Source organism: Drosophila virilis, chromosome 4 (genome assembly GCF_030788295.1).
Source record: "Drosophila virilis strain 15010-1051.87 chromosome 4, Dvir_AGI_RSII-ME, whole genome shotgun sequence".
NCBI classification, from domain to species: domain Eukaryota; kingdom Metazoa; phylum Arthropoda; class Insecta; order Diptera; family Drosophilidae; genus Drosophila; species Drosophila virilis.
The window spans coordinates 25,371,740-25,397,209 of NC_091546.1; the positions used below are offsets into that span (position 1 = coordinate 25,371,740).

At 38.4% G+C, this 25,470-nt stretch overlaps 1 protein-coding gene across 3 annotated transcripts in view; it reads right to left on the reverse strand.

The window, feature by feature from the left end:
• Positions 1-5,715: 5,715 nt before the first annotated feature.
• Positions 5,716-25,470, reverse strand: part of Sur (Sulfonylurea receptor) — a 50,116-nt gene continuing 30,361 nt past the window's right edge. The window contains exons 13-24 of one of the 3 annotated variants that reach the window (XM_032437806.2): positions 24,730-24,943; positions 23,736-24,364; positions 23,494-23,660; positions 19,462-20,046; positions 19,343-19,401; positions 17,406-17,563; positions 15,987-16,182; positions 13,222-13,876; positions 11,226-11,353; positions 8,091-8,385; positions 6,235-6,431; positions 5,716-6,164 (exon numbers count right to left, since the gene is read on the reverse strand). In XM_032437806.2, the coding sequence (XP_032293697.1) occupies positions 6,003-6,164; positions 6,235-6,431; positions 8,091-8,385; positions 11,226-11,353; positions 13,222-13,876; positions 15,987-16,182; positions 17,406-17,563; positions 19,343-19,401; positions 19,462-20,046; positions 23,494-23,660; positions 23,736-24,364; positions 24,730-24,943 (3,445 nt within the window). In that variant the 3' untranslated portion in view covers positions 5,716-6,002. Of the gene's footprint in view, positions 6,165-6,234; positions 6,432-8,090; positions 8,386-11,225; positions 11,354-13,221; positions 13,877-15,986; positions 16,183-16,275; positions 16,361-17,405; positions 17,564-19,342; positions 20,047-23,493; positions 23,661-23,735; positions 24,365-24,729; positions 24,944-25,470 lie in introns of those variants that run through there. The other 2 variants (XM_002057692.4, XM_032437807.2) reach the window with 2 other exon arrangements.

The window sequence follows — 25,470 nt, forward strand, 5'->3', positions numbered from 1 at the left end:
CACAGCACGCAATCAATGATATCGTCTACGGAACTGCACAAATGAGGAGCTAGCTCAATATGCTTAAAATTGCATAAAGTGGATTTATATTGGCATTTGTTAGGTAAATGTACACACGTCTTATAACTGAAAGCTTGTTAATTAGAGCATCTTCTTTCTAAATAAAATACCAGGTACTTTTAATGAAATGACTTATAAATAATTTACATAGAGGGAAAGATTCCGCATTAAAGAAGTAATCCTCAAATTCCTTTTCGTTTTCATGAACCATTCTGCAAAATTTAGAACAACTTTGGTAACATTTCTTAATTTAATAAATTTTAATATTAGGTATAAATAACGAAAATCTTTTGTCTTGTATTTATTTTTTACTGACATTGTCAGTAACTCCTACGCCAGCCTTTTGCTTTGGTTTGGTTTCTTTCGGAGGTCTGTACCTAATACTTACATAGGGAAAATAAAATTTAAAAAAAACTGGATACATATTTGTACGGATAAATGCCCATTTTGTTTTTATATTTAAAAGAACTTTCACATGGATGCCCAAAAACATCTTGAGCTGAAAAATTGTTCTAAGCAAAAACTCATAAAGTCAAGTAGAAGAGGAACCAGGCAAAACAGAAAAAAAAAAACTTAACTCGAATGCATTCAATTGTAAAATGTCTGTGGAACATATAATATGATTAGCTAACATGAGTCAATGTGAAAGCGAATTATGAAACAGTATAGACCTCTACGGGGGGTACGAAAGCCGTCCAGTGGCAGTTCGGGTGAAAGGCTGTGAAAGATTTACGAGCGTTTGAATTTGACAGATATCTTTTATTAAAGCGACAGATACTGAAAGCGACGAAAGCAAGCGCTCAAGCATATTAAATTCAATTGTATCCCCGCCGCCTGGTGAGTGTGTTTCTGTGTGTGAATGGGTGTGTTTGGGTGTGCATGTGTCGTGGAAAATTTAATAAAAACAAACCTCAATAGAGACGAGGCGATATAAAAAGAAAATCACATAAAGACGTCATAAAACACGTTGCGCACTTCAGCGCGTTTTACCACACTGGCAAAAACGGCAAAGCGAAATTGTGCAGCACTGCTGCAGCACAGGGTCATCAAAATCGGACACAAAGTGCGGCAAGTGCATTCAATTTGCTATCAATGACGGCAATACAAAAAAAAAAAAAATGAAAAAAAAACTATCTTCCTCCTCGCACACTCGTTTCAACACTTTTGCATAATGCGTATCAATCAACATTAGCAGAGAGCAGAATATCGTGCGGCGCTTGTCTGGGCGCCTAATTAATGAAATAATTAACTTGCAACTTTTACTTTTTGCTTAAGTGCTTTCCTAGCACTTTCCACCCATACACTCACCCACATACACGCATGCAAACAATTAATTTCATCAGCAACAATAGCAAACACAAAGCTTGAGTAAAGAAAATTAGGCAAGAGCAAATTTGTAGCATATTTCAAGACACGGCCTGGCATGAACAATTAAGTCAAGGTCGCATCTGGACAGAAAACATGTGCAAAGCTCTATAAAGCGGAATCAAAGTTTCCTTCACTTAATATTGCTTAGCAAACAAAATGCTTTTGAAGTTTTTCCAACACTTTTACTTTGCTCACAAGGAATTTGGTACAACGGCGAATTTTATGTGCTTAGTGCAAAAGGTAAAGTATTTTTGGGCTAAGACACTTGACTATTTCTATAATTTTGTTTATATATACAACAACCACTTAATCTATATTTTAATGATTTAAATAGGAGCAAAACTGATGAACAAAATACAACTTTTCTAATAGGAAAACCAATAAATGGATATTCGACAATATTTGTTAAATTTCCGAATTGCCCCTACTCGAGTTTAATCAATCATTTACAGTGACCCATCAATAAAGTTAGAGCATACGAAAAGCCACAAGAAACAAATATAAAAATCCCTTAGCAAGCGAAAAGAAAATCGCCTTAGCACAGAGAAAGGAATCAGCACAGCTTGATGAGTGCGTCAGCATAAACAGTTACACACGCACACGCACGCACACACGCACACACGCACACACACGCACGCACACGCTCTCTCGTACGCCAAAAACAACAAAGCAGCAGCAACAAATAAATCAACAAATCAAAGAACTTAACTAAGAAATAAACGAGTCTCGTCGCGGCGCGCCGAATACAATGAATTAGCCAAAGTATACATAGGTTAGGATAGTAAGAGAAGTGGTAGACACAAACATGTGTAGAATATCAGCAACACGCCACATATGTATACGTAATTGTATGTATATGTATACGTGCATATATTTATACATTGAAAGTAGCCTGACAGCGCCATGAGTGATTAACAGTGTTGGAAACGACGACAACGACGACGACGACGACGACGATGAATTCCACAAGCGGACGGAGGTAGGAGAAGGGGCACGAATCAGCTAGTGCCCCTGCCAATTATGGGGATTAGCCGCAATGGTGGCTGACTCTCTGTCGAGTCTGGCCTGCAGCCCGGCGACGCCGTCACTGGGACTGGCTCAAAGTTTTGGCAGCGATTTGCGACGCTTCGGCAATTAGTCAAAAGCAGTTAACACGCCCTTAATGCGAACGCGCTGCGTCAAAAGTGTGTCTAACGCATAATTTATTGCCGAGCACTTAACAGGGTACTACAACAGCATATTTAATCTAATATAATATCTGCTTGCAAATAGAATGCGACCACAAAAACATATTCAAACTAGATGTACATTGAAGAAAGGCTAACGGAGCTGCCATTGATGCGATTCCCTCAAGCTTCTCTTTATTGCTTTCTTTCCTTTTATTATTCAACTCTTTTCCCCTCAAACTCTTATACCTCACCATGACAAAAGAGGTGGCTTTGACAAAAAGGGGATCATTTCATAAACAGTTTGTGTACCGCTTACATTTTCAACAGCGGGAGAGGTGCAGCGGGTAGCGTGCTGCTGCACAGATGCGTGGTGAATAAATAACTGCAATAAATACACTTTCGCCTTGTTTTTAACAGTTTTTATAACTGCAAAGGCGTCATATGTATTTTTTGTGCCTGGTTTTGTTTTAGTTTATATTCAATTTAGAAAAGGGCACAGTCGATTTCTTATATACATGATAAAATAGTTTCACAAGAGCTACTCAAAGAAGAATGTGTGTACAAATTTATATAAACGAATGCATATGTTGCCTTGTGTCTTGTTAATTCACAGCTGATTACAGAGAATTTCCTAGTCATGCATTTTAGTCGAATATCACCACTCTTCATCAATGGACATACGCATAAATAGCAGCAGCGTGTACTCACCTCAAATAAGTATGCTTTCATATCACACATAATTATATATATTCATGTTGCTTCAGCAGCTGCACTTATCGGTGGTTCGCCATATTCTCCTTTACTTCATGCCTTTTGTTTTTTCAACACGCTACAAAAAAGCAAATGTTTGTCTCCCTCAGACGATTGTATTGTTATTCGCGAGCAACAATATACCATAATTATTATATTTAGTAATTTTGTTTAATAATTTAAACTCTGTTTAAATTGCCGCACAACCAACGCTCGCCGAAACATAATAAAGACTAATGCTTAATGGCTGCTTATTGGCAGAGGCTGGTGATCTCCACCGTGGTGAAATTACACATTTAATTTCCCCACGGCCGCTGCAACTAATCCACCTCTGCTTAAGCTAAGAAACTTGACCTGTCGCTCCCACTCTCGCCGCATTGTGTTCTCTCGCCTTCCACGCTTTTGATTTACACTTTCGCCATGGGTAATTTTGTCACAAAATTATTCCTTTTATACTCTCGATGTGAAAAGAGTCTATTAGATGTTCGTTTACTTCTGTCCATACTGGAAACTACCCAAGCCCAACCAACTGATGTAGACGGTAATTATTGTGGCGTTTGCATTTGTTAGTTTTCTTTAGAATCAGAAAAGCGCTCAATAACAGAAATGTGTTTAAAATCAAAGAGAAATCCAATTGGGAAATTTGTAATACTCATTAGTTTCGTGGTGGTTTCTTTTTCACAGTGCGCAAAATGAATTGCATTTCGCGAATGGCGCTCTTTGCCGCTTTTGCATATCAATTAACCCATTTCGGCAGAGACGAGCCAATTTTCGAACAGCGCCCCACACAACACTCCAAAAATCAAAGCTCCGCACAGGAAAATTAAAAAAAAAAAAATCCTTACCCATTCGGTAGCCGCTGCTCATTGCCAATTAAGTTTAATTGCCCGGCAGGCTAAATGGCTCCGAGCCAAACTACTTGAAATATGCATACAAAGTGAGCGCTCAAAATCGCAAAAATGCCTTGGGCCCCAGCCCAGAAAACTGGGGCCTGCTCTGGATGGTTGGGTGTTTCGAAAGAGGCTGAGGCCCATTTAACAATCAATTTATTCCACAATAATATTGCTTTTGTGGCCAACTCTGCCCTATCGACCCGCTGCAGTGAGGTGAACGCCAACTGAGGGGTGCATAAATTCATAAATGTTGTTGCCACATTTCGTTGCATATTCATGCAATTATTGAGTGCAGGCCGATGCGATTCCGATTCCGATTCCGTTTCTAATTGGGCTGATTGAGATACCCGGAGCATGTTTTGTGGCAAATATAGTTAAATATTGTGCAAGTGTGGCACACTTGCAATGCGATTGCCAATTGAAAATTGCAACGAGTCCAATTGATTGCCGCTCACAGCATTTGGCTTGCGTACACTTTAAATACCCTGTAATTACAGAACTCCCAATGAGCAAGAGGCTTAACAAATATTTACAATTATTTTTGAATACTTGACTCGTTACTTGACCGAAAACTCTCGACTATTGCTTATTATATTTATTCTGAATGGACTGCGACTGCAAACATACCCTCTAAAAACCAATTAATTTATTAAACTATTTGCACTTTTTCAGTAGAGTTTTCATGTTAGTTATATCTAAATATATATCAATATGTACCCATTAGATACAGTTTTGCAAGCTTGGTTTTCTACCTAGTCTCGAATGGAAAAACAAACGAGAAGGTTTTAATTCTTGGTAACAAATTTAAAGGTCCTGGCTCAAATTGGTTCTTTTCAAAGCAAACAGAATACTCAATAAATGCAATTAAATTCCTTTCCATTTTTATTATGTGCATATATTAATTTTCAGTTATTTATGAATAATGTTGAATATGATTTTGATTGATGCAATTAAATAAAAACTCACCTGCCTTATAGTATTTAGTTGCATTCTCTTAACTGACAAATTTGAGATCCATTTGGAGCTTACGCAAGTGCCGTCTTTAGCCGATTCGAAGGCTTCTGAATTTCCATTCAGTTAGCTTGAGTCACGTTCGCGTGTTTCGCAATCGGCGAGCGACTCGCAACCACAAAGACACACACGCACACACACACACACACACACACACACGCACACTTGCAACAAGCAAAGGAAAATGGCAGACACACAGTATTTACTTTATATATATACCAAAAGTATATGCACATGTATTTACCCAATGCAAAAAATCAAATAAACGTGCATGCATTGCAGTTGCATGTGTATGTGCATGTGTATGCGTATGTGCATAAATCATATGTCTGTCAGTTGTATATACATCCCAACATGAACGTAGTGACACGTGGTCACGTAGCTCATACGCACTGTTGCCAGTTGCCAGTTGCCAGTTGCCAGTTGCCAGAACAAGTAGCTCGCTAGAAAATTTAATATTTGCGTTTGACTTCAGCTCTTTTTAATAAGAAAAATACTGGAAGATACTCGTACACAGGCTACAATATAAAACATAAATATTATATGTATAAAATATAAAATCACATTTGACACACACGAGCGCACAACTACAAAGGACACGAACTAACTAAGGCACAGAAAACAAATCCATTTGATCTCAAATTATAAATGATAAAAGTACTTAGGCAAAACAATTAAATACTTGGCATAGAACAACCAGAAATCCAATGCATTTGTAGCCAGACAATTCAAACAGCTTTACTGTAGATCTCTAAGAGCTTGCCACAGCGCTCAACGGGTCGCCTTTGTGCAGGAGGCTATGGAAAACGGAGCTCGGCTGTTGCTGCAACTGCCTTGGATTGCCATCCTCAACGACTTGGCCCTGTTCTAGCACTATAATGCGTTCATAATCCAGAATGGTGCTCAGGCGATGCTGTAAATAAAACAGAAAACAAATAAACAAATCTCTCTGAAAGGAGCAGCCTCTATCTAATACGACTCACAGCAATGGTTATAATTGTGCGACCCTGGAAAGCCTTGTCCGCCGCCTTAAGCAGCGCACGCTCCGTGCTGCTATCCAGAGTACTTGTTGCTTCATCCAGGACCAGGCAAACGGAGCCGCGCAATATGGCACGTGCCAGGCAGAGCAATTGCCGATGGCCGGCACTAAAGCTGATGCCGCCATCCGTGATTTCAGTGTCTGCAGTAGTCGCAGGATGCCAGCAGCAGGCAACGCCATCAGGTGGCCATATGTACAAAATATAAAAGAGCAGATTTTAGTGCGTAATTAAAGTTGTATTTAATAAGCGTGACGTTATGGCCGCCCGGCTAAGCACGCCTTTAAGCCCTAACGAGGCGTATTAAGCACAGGTGAGACGTTCCAGGACGACTACCTGCCCCAGCACCGAGGCAGCTAACATGAATGTGGACGCATGTGTATGTGTGTGTAAGGGAGCTCTCCTTCTGTTTACAAACTTGACTTAAGTAATGCAATAACTTGAAATGGTTTACATCTGACTAGAGTTCAATAAAAAATCAAGTTTCTCATCCTAAACTCATTCATACAAATTTTTGACTCAACCCAATTAAAAAATATATGCAACAGTTTATTAAAAGCAAATTATTTCAAAATTCTTCAACAAAATTACCCTTAAGAACATGAACAACCCATTTTGGGATCGATCTTTTCTTATTCTCTTAATTTAATATCTGGGTAAATTGTCATTTAATCACTTCAATAAATCATTTTATTGTTCTTTTTATAGTCAACAAGATTTAGCTGAGTTTCCGGCTGATGTTAACTTACAAATGATTTAAGAAGGGTTTTAACGGGATGATAATTCCATCAACTTCAACTTATTTGTATTTTGCGCGTTTATGAACTCTCCCATTGGAAGAAATGAAGGATCTGAGTTATAAGACCTAAAGTTTAGCTTTCATTTGATCGGCAAATTCCGTTTACGACTCAGCAATTTATATGTTTTTTTTTACCATCACTTAACCCAGGCAGAGATAAAACTAGATGATTTACCCTACAAAATATTGTAAAGGCAGCCAAGACAATTAGCCAATATATTGTCTGCCCATATGCCAAGGACCTGCCCAGAACATGAAGTGTGTCATGTTTATCTGTTGGTATCAGCTCAAAGATAAAGAGAAGCTCTTGCTGTTTGAAGGCGAATTAATATAGATTTGAAAAAAATCGCAAGCACAGAACCTTTTTGAAGTGTACGTTACTTCAGCTTTGACTAAAATATCAGATAACTGCAGCAGCTAAGTCAGCTGTTGTTTTTTTTTTTTTTGCTGTACTTTTAACTGTAACCGGGCTCGTTTAGCGCGCAGACATAATCCTAAATTCCGGCCCGTTCGTTTGCCACCAATTGCCTTTTATATGTTTGCATAGAGAGGCTAATCAACTTGGGTTGCCGCAAAAATGCTTGATGGATAGATATATTGCTCATGTATCTGCATACATGTGCCACATGTGAGCCAATCAACACAAAAAATCAAACATGCATGAACTTTTCTTTTCGTTTTTTTTTTTTTTTTCAACAAACATCAAACAGACAAGTTGGCTGGGAGAGACTGGGATTCGGTTAGCGGGATGATAAGGGGCTGGCTGAAAAGCTGGCGAAGCGGCCAAGCCAAACGTCATGTTTGCTGCCAAAAATAAACATGATTTTTTCATAAGGCACCAACACAGCTAGCAGAGTCAGTGAGCCGCAATACACAGAACTGACATTCAGTGTTGGGTTCTTTACACAACAACAACAACAACAACAATGTAAACAGTGTATAACAAATGGTGATTTCGGGGAACAAAAAGCATTGCAATATGTGTACGGGGAACTGCACTTACCCAGACCCTGAGGCAGCTGCACGTTGACAAACTCCTTGAGCTGCGCCAATTCGAGGCAATTCCACAATTTCAAATCCGAATAATAACCATGCGGATCGAGATTTTCACGTATTGTTGCATTGAACAAATGCACATCCTGTGGTATTATCGATAATCTGGTGCGCAGCTCGTCTGGCCGGATTTGCTCAATGTCCACATCATCGATGCGAATATGGCCACTTGTCGTCTCCAATACAGCAAACAGGGATAGGGCCAGCGAGGATTTGCCGCTGCCCGTGCGGCCACAGATGCCAATCTACAAGAGAGAGAGACAGAGAGAGAGACAGAGTGAGAGAGGGAGAGAGAAAGAGCGGGTGTGAGAGAGGTGGCGAGAGAGAGGAAACCAAAGCGAGCAGTCAACTATATATTGGTACACAGTAAAAAATCTTGGTGTCAACTAGGAATTCAAATTGAAAGGAACTCCAAATTTGTTTTAAAGAAATTTATAATTATTCTGAATACCACATTTCGCTTACATTTAAAAACTGTGATTTCTTTTAATTAAAAAATAATAATTTGAATTTTTTATTATTTTGGATTATTTTGGCATTGAAATTGAAATGAATTCCAAAATAGAAAGAAATTACTAAGAATTTTAACAAAAAAAAACTATTTGTAATGAAAATATTTATTTTAATTACCCAAAATAATTTCTTTTTATTTTAAGAATAATTTCAATTTTGTATTATAAACAAAAAATGGTTTTCAAAATCAAATTTGTTCCGTGTGCAGTAATAGGTAAGTAACATGACAGAGGAACAGCTGAGAGTGCTGCATACATCTCGTCCTTATTTGAAATTTAAAAAAATATGTTTGTGTAGCATCATCTAGTATCTGGTTCTTATATGCATTTGTATGTTGCGAATGTATTGCACGAATGTATTTGTACCCGTTAACCGTGAAATCAAATTCAAATAAAATATGCTAGGCTATCCGAACGGAACCAGCTGTAGCCCCGGAGCCTGCACTGTATTGACGAGCTGTATCGATTTTGAAACATACAATACATGTTAAAGTCTGTTTTCGTAATTTCACTTCTAATTAAAATACTAAATGTAGTTAAGGGAAAATATAGCTAGCCATAGCTCGCTGCACTGAGATGAGCCCAGGCTTTGCTTTAAATTGTGAAACGTGAAACAATGCATTTTTAACTTGTTCATTTTGTGTACATTTTGCAGTAGGATATTTGGTAGAAAATTCTAATATTTTAAAATTTTACATCCGCCATAAAGTATTAGATAATCGCACCGAGCTACATAAAACTTGAAGAAAGAATATTTAAATGACGCTTAAAATTTCTTCTTATTCAGCTATTGGACGAAAATGAGTTGTTTAAGCGGATATTTTTGTAATTTTAATAAAATGCTCTCAAATAAAAATTAATATTTTAATTACGCGCTTAAAGAACTTTAGCTTAGATAGGTTTCCCAGGATTATGATACTTAAAATCAAGATACTGTGTTAAGGCTAAGGTTTGTTTATTTTACTTTCTTATTTTAATGTGCAAACCCATAAAAATATCTTTAGAAATAATAGTTTTCATTTATAGCACACAATTACCAAATTGATTTGCAATGTCCCTTTTTTTTTGTTAAGAAATCGCTTTTCCAGTTTTTCCCATTTAAAGCGTGAAAAAAATAGTTACAGAAAAAGCAGCGAAATGTGTTGTTAAATCACTTTTATATCACAAAAAATCACAGAGGCATGCAAAGCATTTTACTTATCTGCAGAAATATGCAAATTTCTATTTTAGTGTGTCACTAAATCAAGTTAAATAAATACTCTAAACGTTGCACATTTGGAAATCTCATCGAATATTCGCAGCTCTGGCGTGAAAAGTTCGTATTGTTCCGTACATATCATACACTTAGTTCTCAATATTATAATACCATATATCTAGCTAATGCTAATGCATCTAGACCTCAGTTTGAACATTTCACCGATTGTGAGCATATATCACATGTGGATGACAGAGTACTCACAATTCGTTACTCAACACTCTTTTATGGTTTTTGCAATGTATTCAATATTGATTTTTCATATATTTTATATATTTCTGCATTGAATATTTATTTTGTTTGAATATTGTTTTTAACTACCTTCTGACCGCAAATGTAGTTGATGTAAATATGGAAGCTACTAAAAAGCACATTTTTTGTACAAGTAGAACAAATCAAAAGTCAGGCTATGACATTCGAACTAAATAAATAATACTTTAATATTTGGATGATTTTTTTTTTTTCGAAATTCAGAGTTGAGTGTTAAGTTGCGTTGAGCTGAGTAAAATATGAACTAAATGTTAATTAAATATATTTTTTTTTTTCGTTTATCCAAAATCCGTCAGCTTTGTTTACGAAAATATTCTCTGCCCTTTTGTAGAATACTGCTCATTTAGCCTGTCTTCTTGTTATAATTGCCTAACGAAAGTAAAATCACTTTTGATTTTATTGCTATCACAGCTGCAGACATTATCATTTAAGAAAGGAGCTATTGATAACTGCATCGTTCCGTACATATGAATATCACACGGGGTTAAAAATACTGACCCAGCTATTTGCCAGTTTGAAATGAGTGTCAAACAAACAGGCTGGCATGTTTATATTGAGTGCTTATTAAAAAAAGACAACTGACATTAGCCTGTTGTAACACAATTTCCTTATTCGATTAATACCCATTTGCAGTTGCAGTGACATAAGCTATTGCGCTCCAAGCCTCACACAAGATCGACTAATGTACACCGTAGCATATTGATAATGGATGTGTCCATCTATGGATGGATGCAGTTGTATCGCTGCTTGCTGTTTGCTGAGTTTTCAATCAGTTGTTGACCTTTGGCAATGTCTGGCTTTCCTGGCTCAGACCCGACTAGATATGTGTGGCTTTGGTTAGTTTGCGGCCAAAGTGCACACTCTGGCTAAAATGGGTGCTGTTACAGTTTGTTGAGCCCAGAGGTTGGCTTCTTGCATCTTTCATGCGATTCCATTTACCGCTCGCATTTCTGTCAGATTATTTACCGGGCTGACCACATTGAACCGACAAACTTGTTTGGGCTGCCATGGTGACAGCCAAAAATGAGGCAATTTGAAATGTACTCACCCGTTGGCCCGCTGGTATCTTCAAATTCAGATGGCTGATAACGTTCTGCCTTTGTCCTTCATAGCGCAGGCTAACGTTCTCGAAGCTGATGTCGCCGCGATGTGGCCAGGAAATTGGAACGCTTTGGTCTGCACCAGAAGAAGAGCAAAAACAAAAGCAAAAACAAACAAACGGATGGTATGAATAAATGTAAACAAACGCTTATATTAAATTTAAAACCAAATCAGCAAACCATGAGAATTGTGACCTTTTCGCAGACACAGTATTTTGTGCCCGCAACTGTCAGTTGAAAATGTTCTCAAAAATGAAAGCTAAAAAAAAAAAAAAAAATTAAACCAGCTAAGCAAAAAGTGATAAGGGCTCGAGGCAAGCAAAAACTTCATGAAAAGGGTTTTCCAGATCATAGCACACATTTAAGCGCAAGCTTTAAAAGCCAACTTTTGCAAAAACTCCCAACTAGTTTTCAAGTGTGGTCAGAGAACTTATCCCAAATGACACCGGACTAAAGAACAAACATATTTTCATTTATATATGTAGTGTTGCTCAAGTGTTTAATCTTTTGCACAGAAATTGCACAATTTGTGTATGATATTAAATATTGCTGCACGAAATCTTATGCTATTCAAAAGCAACTGAAGCATCAGTGTAAATACTCTCAAAAATACTCAATTTAATCAAGCTAATATTTTGAGTATATTCATACAATACAATCCAGACTTTTTGCAAAATAGATAGGCAAACACAAATTTATTATTTTAAATTTTTGGTCTGTTGTCAAAAAAAAGGAAAGGTGATAAATAAAAGTGTTTACTAGACAGGTAGATTATTTGACAGTCAGTCATCAAGCATGTAAAACAAATCAAATCAGTTATCGAACTCTTAAAAGCAAAATATCGACTGCGCCAAAATTGCTTTGATTTTTTTTGGGTGGAAATCTAAAATTGAGTCAATTGTCATTTGTTTCTTTGAAAATGCCTTTAGTCTTTCTTTGTGTAGACATTAAATAAATATAAATTTCACAAATTATTGCAAGAGACGCGATTAACACAAATTGTATCTAATTCAATTCCAGTCCAATTATTAATTCTGCTTTCTAAACATATTTATATGCAAGCGTGCTGTCAAGTTGTCGAGCTCCACATGAACATGCAGGGCACTTAAAAAATTGTAGTGTTCGTGTCGAAACAGAGCATGTTCCTAGTAGAAACTGAAAAATAACCGTTTCGATCACACATCACTGAACAGCTTTCGTAGCTGAATTCGATTAGTGGAGCAATTGAACTGTTACACAACGAATCAAACAAATCACAGTTCCAATCACAAGTGTCAAAATAGCACAACTAAACTCCAAAGTTTTCAGAATCAAACAAACTATTGGCAGTCGAAATAATTGAGAAAATCAATCGAATTATTTTGCGTTTGCAATGGTGCTGGGTCCAAATGAGAAGCCCACTGGCCAGAAGCTATACGTATCGGAGGTGCTGGGAGTCAAACGCATAATGAATAAGTTCAGTTACCTGGTGCTGTTGGAGGATCAGACGACTGAGCTGCTAACCTCCGAGGTAGCCAAGGAGCTATGTCCCAAGCAAATTATACATTTCTATATGAACAAGTGTCAACTGGACGGTGGTCAAATCCATGTACCACAACAATACAATATTGGTGAGCAACTGCAGCTCCATATACAGCTTTGAAATGACATTTAAACCTGCTTCTAGGTGCTTAGAGATGGAATCAAACCAATCCAATAATTGATAAGTAATTCTGCGGATCGAAATCATGTTCAAGTGCCAATAAAGTTCTTATCAACTTTTTTTTTTTTTGGGTAAAGCCCAGTTTCATAAATATTTCTGTGCGACTTTTCGTGCCGTTCAACTAAAGCAACTGTCATAAATCAATTGATAATCAATGAGCCATATAAAATGTGCCTGGCACATAATTGAAGGTGTCACACACACACACACACACACCCACACACACGCGCACTAGTACTCACAAGTTTTGGGACGCCTTGCTGGGTCATTAGATTTCGCGACCTTGTCACCAAGTGCCGTCATTCTCTTATCCTTAATCATCGACGTCGCCAGCTGCTGCCTGTCAACAACTGGCGCCGTGTGGAAGTTTAAGTGATTGCCGGTGCCGGCAGCTGCATTGGCTGCATTTAATTTATCAGCATCTCCGTTTGGGTCTCCGGCAACATCAACGACAGCTGACGTTGCGCCTGGGTAAACTTTGTCAACGGTAGTCGTGCAGGACGACCTATCGGCATCATTGCTGATTTCCGGATCGTCCTGTTCCTGCTCCGACTCGTGCTCATTCTGTTGCTGTGGCTGTGCATAGTGTGCAATGCGCTCGACCGAGCCCGCATACATCTCCATATCGGCCAAAAGTTTTACAACCCAATTAAGGTAAATCGGCACCAACAACGTGTAGTTTATGGCCAAGCCGACCAGTGAGGGTGTTGGTGTCAGTTCCTTGGGGCTGGCGCTTTTATTGATGGCATAAGTTCCTGACGTCGTCGTCGTCGTCTCCGTCTCTGACTCCAGCGTCATCCTTCCAGCTGCCTCCTTTGCGTAGCTGCTGCAACTGACGCTTGCCGTTGCCAGTGCCGTTACAATGGCCACAAAAACAATGCAGCCACCCAGGTAATCCTGCAATAAAAGAGTACGATAAGGAGAGGCAGTCAGAGAGTTACAGAGAGAGGGAGAGAGAGAGAGAGAGAGGTGGGAAGGAGTAGCAGCCATGATGAGTGCTTGTTAGTGTTGGCATTTTGGTAAAGATTTTTTCCACATGACTTTTTAATCAGCCCACGTGTGCGTGTTTGGTCTTTCTAAACGGATCCGTCAGCTCGTTTCCCGCCTGGGCTGGAAAAACTTTTTACACTCTTTCATCTTAATGAAAGTTTTACGGGGTAGCTGCCAAACCACAATTGAAAAGTTTTTGTTTGCTTCTTTGTGGGCAGAGACTGACGTTGGCTTGATTGCCTCTCTATATGGGAGTTTCATATACATATACATATATATATATATAAGCTCTGAACGACGCCCCCGAGCTGTTGCATTTGTTGCGCCTTGCTTGGGCTGCAGAACTTTTTGCGTATCGTCTGATTAAGTCCTGGCCACGTCGATAGTTCAAATAGTTAAACAATTGTTTTGATTTCCGTTCGATTTGAGGACCAATTAGAAAATAATAGATAATATGCCTCTATCAAGTCTGACTTCTCTCTTACATTTTAACATTTCAGTAGAAAGGAGAGATAATACGTTTAATGTTGTTTGATTTAAACGTTTTCAAAATAATACGGCTGAACATTTCAATGAATTATGTCCAACGACTTATAAAAGCCGACTCTCAGTCCTTTCTGTCTAATGATAAGCCAAGAAGACAAAGCCCGACGCGCCGAAGATGAAATACCCTTCTACTTGTAGCTTAGAAATAGACTTTTGTGTGCAAAGAAAACTTTATGGTGTCGAAGGCGTCCTAAAGTAGTTTAAGAGATTGTCTTTTCGTCCGATTCTTCCCATATAGCTACGTATGTAATAGCTCACATGTCAGTGACTTGGTTAAACTCAAGAATTCCGGGCTTGGTAAAAAAAAATCTAGATAAATATATTGATTTTTATTCAAAAACATAAGTTTGTGCGATTGTCCTATAACATTCTTACTACTACATTCTCTACTAAATGCCGAAAGTACAAAAAATTTCCATACAAGAACCTACTTTCCGATCGTTCCTATAGCCGTTACCGTACCTATGCAAAGGTTCTACTCAGAGACAAGTCCAAAATAGAACATAGAAACATGCAGACGGAAAGACGAACATGCATATATCAACTCTAAAATATATATACTTAACGGGTTTGGAAACGTCTGCCTTTGTTTGTTATATATTTCATGACAAAATGATAATGCTCTGCGCAAGGGTATACAAATAGAAGACACACTGATGACATTTGACACTAACCTTTCATAGTACCACTTGCTAGGCAATCATGGTTCATTAACAATTTCCTAAATATCAGTAAGCCAGCAGGTGAAATATTTAACTTTGCCACACTTGCAAGCTTGCACCTGAGGTATGCAATTTATGTAATGCTTGGGGCTTGTCCAAGGCGTCACTCCACGGCCAACATATTGAGAATTAATTCCAGGAGCTACAACTTAATATACACACAAGCAACTGTGTGTGTGTGTGTGTTTATGCATATTAGCTGACCGCACTGTCAATATACCCAATAAAGCAAGCAACCTCTTGCCCGGCCCACATGGCACAGTCCCAGATGCCACAATTGTGCACGTCAACACAATGTGCACCAATTTGAGCGCAATCAATGGATACTTTAGATCCATAACAGACACTTGAACACTGTAAACTGTAAACTCTACCTGCCCCGCACACCTGCCTTAGTCAAGCAAAGGCAGGCAGGACAGCCGGGTGGGCAGGCTGACAACATGAGTACTTATGTATGTTTGTTGTCGGACAGAATCCGGAGGGGCTGCTTCTATCACCTGTGTGGCATGTGCAACAAGCAACAACAACTGCAAGCTGCCAGAACTATCTGATATTTGCATCGGAACGCTATATAAACGAAAGGCGCGTCTGTCTAACTGAAATGCCAATTGAATTGAAACGCACACAAGCAAATTTTACAGAAATCAAATGTGCATAGCTGCCATATTGACCAGCACACACTGGGACCACAGCAGACAGTCTAGAGTGTGGACAGTGCAGATGGGGCCAAAAGGACTCAAAGGACTTACCAATGATATGCCCAGCCAACGGTTACTCGTATTCAGTATGGTAAACGCAATCGTGTTCGCCTCGAGACGCTTGAAGAGTATCTCGGTGAAACGTGCCTGCTGATTGTATGCACGTATTGTGGTCACACCCTGTATTGTCTCCGATAGATGCGATATGACCGGTGAATTTGTTGAATTCTCAATGCGCTGCAGCTCACTGAAATAGACAATTTGTACGTTAAATTGAGGGTCGTCGAGTGCATTTGGAAATTGCATTCAATCACCATTCTTTGCATTTGTGTATTGTTGTTATATACATATGGCAGGATCTAAGGAAAGATTTATAAAGATAGCTGCAGCCTTAAGATATTGATTTGCATTTAAATATCTTGTATCTATTTTTTAAAGCAAAGACATATTTAAAATTATTAATAAAATTGCTTTAATATAAATATATATGTATGAATGTATTTTATTGTGGAAAACTTTTAATAAACTATTAAGAATGCAATATTTTCAGAACTATTTCAATCAAATGCGTTTAAATAAATTGCCCAAACTACAAAACTCTTTAAAATGTTTGAAATGCTTTGCAAATGTTCTTTTAAATTATTTTTTCTCCAGAGGTCCAACCAACGAATGGACGACAAAAATCATGCTCCAGTCGGTTTTGCGGCACTGCTGCGAAAATTCAGTAAACTTTGTCTTCACAAAATGTGCTTGGAAGACAATTATAAGCCACAAATACTTAGATAGAAATCTGCTAATAGAGCCACTCGCACTATCTAAACAAACACAAAGGCACCGAGCCAGAGCGAGGGAGAAACAGGATTCAACTGCCAGCATCAGAGTGCCGAAGTCTATATACCCTTGCTGCCGAACAGGATATTTATTTACATCTATGAAAGGTAGATGTCGATTTAAATCATACGAGAGGATTGCTTGCTCTAGTTATTTATATATTAACTAGCCTGTGAGTGATGAATAAAAATAATAATTCAAATAATATTAACATAATAATTACTTAACACCTCATACTCGTCAAAGGGTTACACGTTTTGTGCGTTAATTTGAAATACTCTGCCACAATGGTATTAAAAGGTTGCCAACAGCTCAAGCAAAGTATTTAATGCAAAAATCTATTGTTTTTGTTGACAATGCCAAGTTCTGACCAAGTTAAACTGCCTTTGGCCAAAATACTTTGGGCAGCAAAACGTTGACAGCTAGCATACACTCGACTGGCTGTTTGAATAACTTTTCTAAACAATTCGCCCAGCCACAAATGCGAATGCTGCAAAAATATTAAAAGTTTGCCAACTTGCAAATAATGGTGGGCGCCTGGGGCGTGGCAGATGGCATATTTGTAACAGTTAACTCAAGAATTATGTAAGTCGCTTTGTCAGCATTACACGGAAATATGTGTGAGAATACATCACTTACCGTGCCGAGCACCTGTAGAACTTCTGGATGGCATAGTAGGCGCCGCAAATGGGCAGGGTGAGGGCCAGAAACCAGGGTGTAATGCTCACATTTATCAATATGGCGCACAGGCAGAGCAGCGTAAACTGCAGCAAGCGTTGGCTCGTTGCAGCGATTTTCTGTAAATGAAAATATATATATATATATGAGCTTGTATGTGTGTGTGTGTGTGTGTGTATATGGCCAGATGAGTGAACATTTGAGCTCCAAACAGCAGCAGCAACAGGAGCAGCAGCAACAGCATAGACAGAAGGCAGTCAGCCAGGTAGGTGGGCTCTGCGGCTTTTTGGCAGACATTTTTAAATGACTTTTGCTCGTTTGCCACACGAATTGACAAATGACTAAATTTGTGTATGCCACAGCCTGCCCCCTGCTGCACAACCGGACTCCATTCTGGCCTGGCCCAAAGCCTGTCGTTTGCCAAAATTAACGAGAACGACTACCTAGCCATTGAATGTGTAGCCCGGCCGGCTCACGTTTTGACAAATGTGTGCCCCACAAATGGCCAGCCGGCAATGTTTCATAATCAAATTTTGTTGTTTGCCGCTCCGATTTTACAAAGTGCCAGCCCTCTTGTAAAGTGCACAATAATTGAAGGTTTTTTATTTCGTACACTCGCATGCAGATTGAGTTCTATCTAAAACAAACACATACACGTTTTGTTAGGCAACTAAAAACCTAGGTTTCAATTGATTAGATGCATACGATCACGATCATTTGTTGAAGATTCACAAACTTCATTCGGCTGGCAGAAAAGTTTTATGAAGCTTGATAATAATACGTTTCATAAATAATAATAGTATCATATGAATAAGCTAAAATGCACCTTTAAATCTTTTTTTTTTATTTATATATATTTCAACGCAAAAAATATACAACATTTTATTTATGAAGAGCCTTTGTTGTATAAGGAAACATGACCAAATAAGTTAAGTTTTTGCTGGATTTTAAATTGTTTAACGACAAAATGGAACATATTAAATCATTTAATTAATGTGATTCCTTATTATCATTTTACCTACATATATATGAGCATTAATGCATCTGTATCTTATTCTCTTGACTAAAGACGATCGGAGGTCATGAAAAGCCAAACATTGAACTATTGAGTTTTTTTTTTATATAAACAGAAAATATTGATGAAATGTGTGAAAATTTATGCAGCTTTAAGCTAAACACCACAGCACTAAGAAGTTCAAGATCGTACGAGTGGTATTATAATTTCACGGTTGGGACATGGATTTGTAAATGTTGATTTAAATTGCAAGCAATAATCTAAGAGATATTCCAAAAAATTTTGCTAAATTTAGGAATTTTAAGAATAGTAAAAATTGATAAGTAGCAATTAATTAAGAGATGCCAAGAATAAGCCCATCCACTTACTGCATTAAAGATCAATCAATATTGTCAGTTCAATCAAAACGAATACACCATACGCACACACACACACAAACACACACACACACGCACGCACGCACACACATATAGTCTAACAAGTTTGGTAAATTTGTATGCGAATATGTCAAATAAAGTGAAAAACTATAATGAAAGCAACCCTAAAAATGGCGTCAACAAACTCATATATTACACATGCACACTCACACACACTCACACACACACACACACACATGTGCAAAACATCAATGCATTATGCGTGCTTATCACAGACAAATCTAAAGCAGAACAACAACAACTGGCAATATGCTCATATTTTATGCCGCACAATACAAAAAGCTAAACGAAAATTATGCAGACATATGTATGTATAGGTTGTGTGTGTGTATATGGGGTATGAGCATAGAGTGACGACAACAACAACAACGCACAACAACAACAACAACAAGAATAGCAATAACAACAACAGGAACAACTGAAACAATAACAATAACAAATCTTACCTTATCAATGATCGCCATATCGTTGCTGAAACGATTCACAATACGTCCGAGGGGCGTCACTTGAAAAAAATGCAAAGTTTTATGCAAAATCGTTTGCAACAGTTTATCGTGCAAATTACGGCGTGCATTACAGCCGGCCCATTGTCCGGCCGGTGTTGATATCATGGCCATTATAATGCAAACACACGAAATTGTTGCATACATGCGAAAATAGTACGTGACTTCGTGGCTGGCCATGTCCTCGTCCGTATCCATGGCAATGTCCGTACGCTCCGGATGCTCCACATTCGATGCCACTTGGTCGCTCCAATGCTGCAGCCAAACGTCCGTATAGACACGCAAACATTGCCAAATTAGTGCGGTGATAAAAAAGACAATGATTATGGGCACACCCGAGGCGCGCATATATAGCAGATATATATGATGCGATATTTGGCCATATTTGCGTTCAACATCTGTTGCCGTTGCCATCGTTGACACTGCACCTGCCCGATGCGGTTCCCGTTCCTGTTCCTGCACCGGATCCCCTTGCCGTTCCCCTTCCCTTTTCGGTTGCATTGACAGCGTCGTCACGTCTGACACGTCAACGTCATTGTTGGCGTCGTCGTCGTCGTCGTCGACCTCGTCGCCGAGCTCGTTGCCCCCATTATTATTGTTGTTGCTGCGCCCATTTGTTGGCAATGCATTAAAGTCAATTTTAACATCTGAAAGAAACAAGAATAATGTTTAAACTATGTGCTAGGACCTGAACAAATACTGAAAATCCCGATGACGTGCTCACGATAACTAGGTTAACTGATTAACTGGCTAGACATTAAAGTAGATTTCTCTTCCAGTTTAATTTTGTCTAAGTTACATAAATTGGCTCAAAATAAGAACGGATTGAGCACTATAGAATTATCTGAATACTAAACATATATATACATCATATGTATGTCAGCTCGTATTTTTTGTTAGTTTTGTTCAAATGGAAATTAAAAAATAACAAAAGAAATTTTGTACATTAAAGTAGTCCAATTGAGAATTGCTCGCATTCAAGTTGTGTCAAGGTCAATATGCTGTTTCATCTGTTACAAAAATTATTTATCAAAATATTGTGAAATCCAAACAACAGCCATGTGGCTGAGTAATAAAATATTTGTGTTATTTTTGCATCGATTGCCAGGGCAAAAGTTCTGGACGGAGCCCCATTACTGTGCTTCTCCACCTGCCTGGCTATCAATGCGCTTCTTTTCTGATGTTTGTTTCAATAAAAATTCAATTTTATATGCACACACATACATATATATAGACAGACACAAACACGCACGTATGCCAATCGTAGCAAACAATCAAAAATGAATATATATATTTTTCATTTTTTCAGCGCTTCTTGTATTTTTTTCAATTTTTTGTGCATCTGCATTTCTGTTTGTCACTCTCTTACATCGTGCAACATGTAGCAAGCGGCATTGTTCAACACGCGCCAATTTCAGTGTTGCGCAGTTCTTTTCATATTATTCGTGTTTAAAACAGAACATTTTGCCCAAATCCTAAAGCATTGATACAATTTGGTTATTGGCACGAACCGAAATTAAAAGTAAAACTATTGAAGTATTTTATTGACCATTCGATCAGCTTCAAATTATTTTTTAAAAATCGTTGTGAAAATTCATTTAATGATTGTTTCTATTTCATAGAAAATGCTGATCAAATGTGTGAAATTTTATGCAGATTTAAGCGCAACACCACAGGACGACAAAGTTCTAGATCGTACAAGTAGACCTAAGCATATTTTCAGGAATGCAGGAAATGCATACAAAATTAATGGAAGCAATAATCTTCAATAAATCGAACTAAAAATATCATCAATATTTCCGTAATAAAATATTAACTCTGTTAAAATGCTGCATGCAAAATTTTCCGTTCCTCCGACAGTGATAACAAATTGTTTGCACATTATTGAACATTTTTTGTAGAAAAAGAATAATAGAATAGCAGAATAAATAATTAAAATTTGTATAAAATAAATATGTATTCTTGCGTATGAACTTTTAATGTTTGAATGATCGATATGCATAGCTGAATACACTTAAATCAGTTTCGAGTACTTGTGCAAACAATTTTCATTGCAGTTTCGAAGAGCCGCAACCCTGACGATTTCTGTGACACTCGAGCAACTGATTAAATTGAAAGTTTTCGCTGCAGGCCAAAACTCGGCAAGTGCTCAGCCAAATATTGACAGCGGGTAGATAGATCAATGCATTAAGTTAGGCAAAAGTTGTTTGCCCCGCCAGCTTGGGGGTGCACTCAGGACGCGTTGTCTCTGTGACACACCGCTGGGAGTACAAAACTTTTGAAATCAAACTTGATTTAAGTTCGCACGCACAGATACAGATACAAGCACACGCACACGCACACACTACTGATTGTACTGCGGCCTTTGCGAATTGTTTCGAAAATATGCACGCTGATATCCTGATAAATATGCCAATATTTTCTTTGTGCTTATTTATTGTGCAGTTCGGCTGCCGTCGCGCCAAATAAATTCCCCCTAATCAATATTCATTACGACAAACTGCAGAGCCAACTCCCAGAGAGTTACCAAACTTTTCGCAGTCAACTTTTGTTGTAAACTCTATTGCACATTCCTCAACGCTTATTGATAGCCCAAGAAGACGGCTGCCACGACACGCATTTTAATTAGCCGATATGCAAAATGAATGTCAGATGCCATTTTATTTTGTTATTCCCTGGCTATTATTCCACTTGCCCTAGCGGGAATTCAAAATCAATTAGCGAAGCGGTAAAGTAGTTTCTGTTCGAAATTAGAGATGTAAAAGAGAAAGTGAGAAAGTGTAAAAGTAAACAAAAAGTTGTGCTTTCGCTTGAAAATGTCGTTAAACACATTCACAAATCTTTAAGAACACAAACTTCTCGAATGTCTTATGGTTTTTTCTTGGACACAGAGGATAAGTTTATACTTGATATATAAACTTAAATTGATTTTAAAAAATCTGTAATACAATTGTAGACATTTTAACTGAAAACGTTTCTATTGGAGCCACAAAAATTGTAATCTGAATAGATATAGTTTTGCAGGAACTATAAAGATCGTTATTGCTAGGTTTGTTCAATAAAAAACTATAAGTATTCTAAAAGAGCACATATTCTTTTTATGACAATAACATGATATAGTTGTTCGATGTTCTATAATAGAAAGTTGCAATATCGGAAATGACCGGTAAAGAAATTCTTTAGGAATGTAAGAAATTAGATATCATTAAACATCCCTGACCAGAATAGTTTTCAAATCTTGATCTTGCAGGCGGTATCAGATAATTTTATCATATATTAAATATCTAGATCAAACTCAGCATATTTTGGTCAAATTGTCTTTAACAAGCCGGTCATGAATTAGTTAATCTTTGGAGTTTTCATAATAAGCAAATTTCCAAGTATAAGTCACTTCACTATTCTCGCAATTCTCTATAAGGGTATTGAGCCTTCGGCGTGTCGGAGCTCCAGTATTAATTAAAATGGGGTAAAAGAGGATGCAACGCTTTTGTGCAAATCGATTTTAAAGGGAGGACGAAAAAGTATATATATTCTTAGTCAGCATTAAAGACTTAGTTTTTAAGCAAACATGCTCAAGCATACTGGCATTATGTTTTCCTCAACGCCTTTTGCTGTTCATAAGTTCTTGAGCACATTTCAATGGCAAACTTTTTGGCTACCTTTAGATGTTGCTTGTGTTTGTTTTTCTACCAAAATAGTACTTAAAATACCACCTGTAGTTATTTGATAGGCACCCTGATGATGACGTTGACCTTGAGCTTTCTTCTCTGGTGAGCCCAAAGGGCAAATGCAAAAATGTGAGGAATTCAAGCTGCGTAAAGTTATAAAGGCTACGTAAACGAAATTGAAACTGTCAAGAATGTCAATATTTAATAACAATAAAGTGTTCACTGCGCTGCAGTTGAAAGTTGTTTAAAGAGAAAATCACGTATGCGCCTGTCTGCCATCGATTAAGTTGACCCATATGACGCAGGACAACTTTCGATGCATACAAATGTGGGAAAAGCAGCAAGGACTAACTTCAGCCAGTTGGCAACTAAGCAACTAGGCAACTAGGAGTCGAGTAGTTACAACATGCCAGATGCATAACTTACGCTTGACTGGTGTCTCCACAGTGGCAGCAGGAGGAGAGTCGACGACAGTTGTCTGTGAATTTGTTGTTGGCTGCGGATTGGACATGTCAACGGCTGGCGATGAAGGCACTGAACTTAGCTCAACTGTTGGCAATAGGGCTGTGCCGCTAGACTCCTCCGAAATGCTTCTGCAAAACAGAAGGCAAGCATTTTAGAGATAGGGAGGAGAAATTACTTGAAATCCAGTTAGGCAAATCATTTACCGAATCGAGTTGGCAGCGCTCAGCGGGCGATGATGATGCTTCGGCTTGTTGGAACGCCGCATAGACATGCGTCGCAGAAACTGCTGGAAGCTGCCACGACTCTGTGCCGCCGCCTGCTCTGCCGCTGGCAATACCTGTGCTTCATCGCCGGTTGCCTCCATGGCCGGTGGCGAAGACACGTTGCGAGTCACGGGCGCATGATGCACGTTCTGTGCCGGCTGCCATGACTGCGCCCGTGGACACAGATCAGGTGGCGGTGGTGTGATGCCTCCTGTGATCGAGTCGCCGCCATCGGCACTGCTCTCCGCATAGCTGCTGCAACTGGCGGTCATCACGCTGCGCCGCAACAGGTCCCCGCTGTTCGTGCTGGAGGTGGATGTGGCCGTCGCCGTGCTTAGACCGCTCAGTCTATGCCAAGAGTTCCTCGACTTGGCGCTGCTGCCCCGACGCTGCAGCGTGGAGCGTCGACGTGGTCGCATTATGACATCGTCCGCCTGGCACTCATCAATGGGCAGTGGCACATCGTAGATCAAATGCCGTGAGCCGTAAACGCTTGAACGCTTGCGCTGCATATGAAAGCTGCCAGCCGACTGCAAGCCACAGCTAATCCCACTGGCCAGCGACAGGGACTAGGGGAGAAAAACGAATCTGTAGATTAATACCTAGCTGTAGTTAAATACCTCACGTTAAAGAGTCTAATTATTGCTCAATTGGCGATATGCGTTCAGCTCAATCCGCTGCGGCACTGGACCCCGGACCCTCTGACACCCTAGTTGCTCACAAAGCCATTTAACGAAATCTACTACTAATAAGGATTGAGCCGATCACACGCTAGATGATAATTAATAAATTGCTTTAAGTTTAAAATAAGCAAAAGGGTCAATATTTAACCTATTGTCTCTCTGTCCCGCAGAATATGCGACATTTTCGACAATGAAGTATAATTTATAAATTATTTAATAATTGAAATTGAAATTGTGCAATACACACTTACCGCTGGCAGATCATCGTCCTCCTCATCCTCATCAACAGCATTATTGAGCGTATTGGCAATTGACGTTGATCCGTTGCCATCTACGCATCCAGAATCTAGCTCCGAGCCGTTGCCGCCGCCAGCCTCCGAGGTAATCGATATGGAGCGCTGCAAACCCAATTTGCTGACATTTTTAAATAACTTCCAGCGTTCACGAGCCGTACGCTCAGTAGGACTATGAATATATAAAAGATAAAAAGTCAAAAATACATTCGGGCTGGCAATATTGCGCCCTCCAAATCTGCCAATTATACCACGTAACAAAATTAAATACAAAAATAAATTGAAAAAAAGTACTTGTGCAATATTTGATGTCTCTATCTCTGACTCGAGATCCCTTCTTTTGATTCCAACCCTTTTTTTATGTTGCTTGCAAAATTATATCTATATTATAGAAATATCTATTCCAATTTATATTAAGGTTGAAGTCAATGTTTGTTTTTTTTTTCATATTTAATGTAATAAAGGATTATTTTAAGATGTTTGTTGTTTAGATCGGCTAATTGAAAATGAATCAATGCTAATCAAATAATTAATAAAATAAAAATAAAAAATAATTGTCGATTACAGATATTGAGTATAATTTTTGTATTTCGTAAAAAAATGTGGACTGCTCAGAGAGATCCAGAAAAATAATTATTATATATGCCAATAAATAGTTGAATGAGTTTTTTACTCTCCATTTATATAAGATGAGGTTTA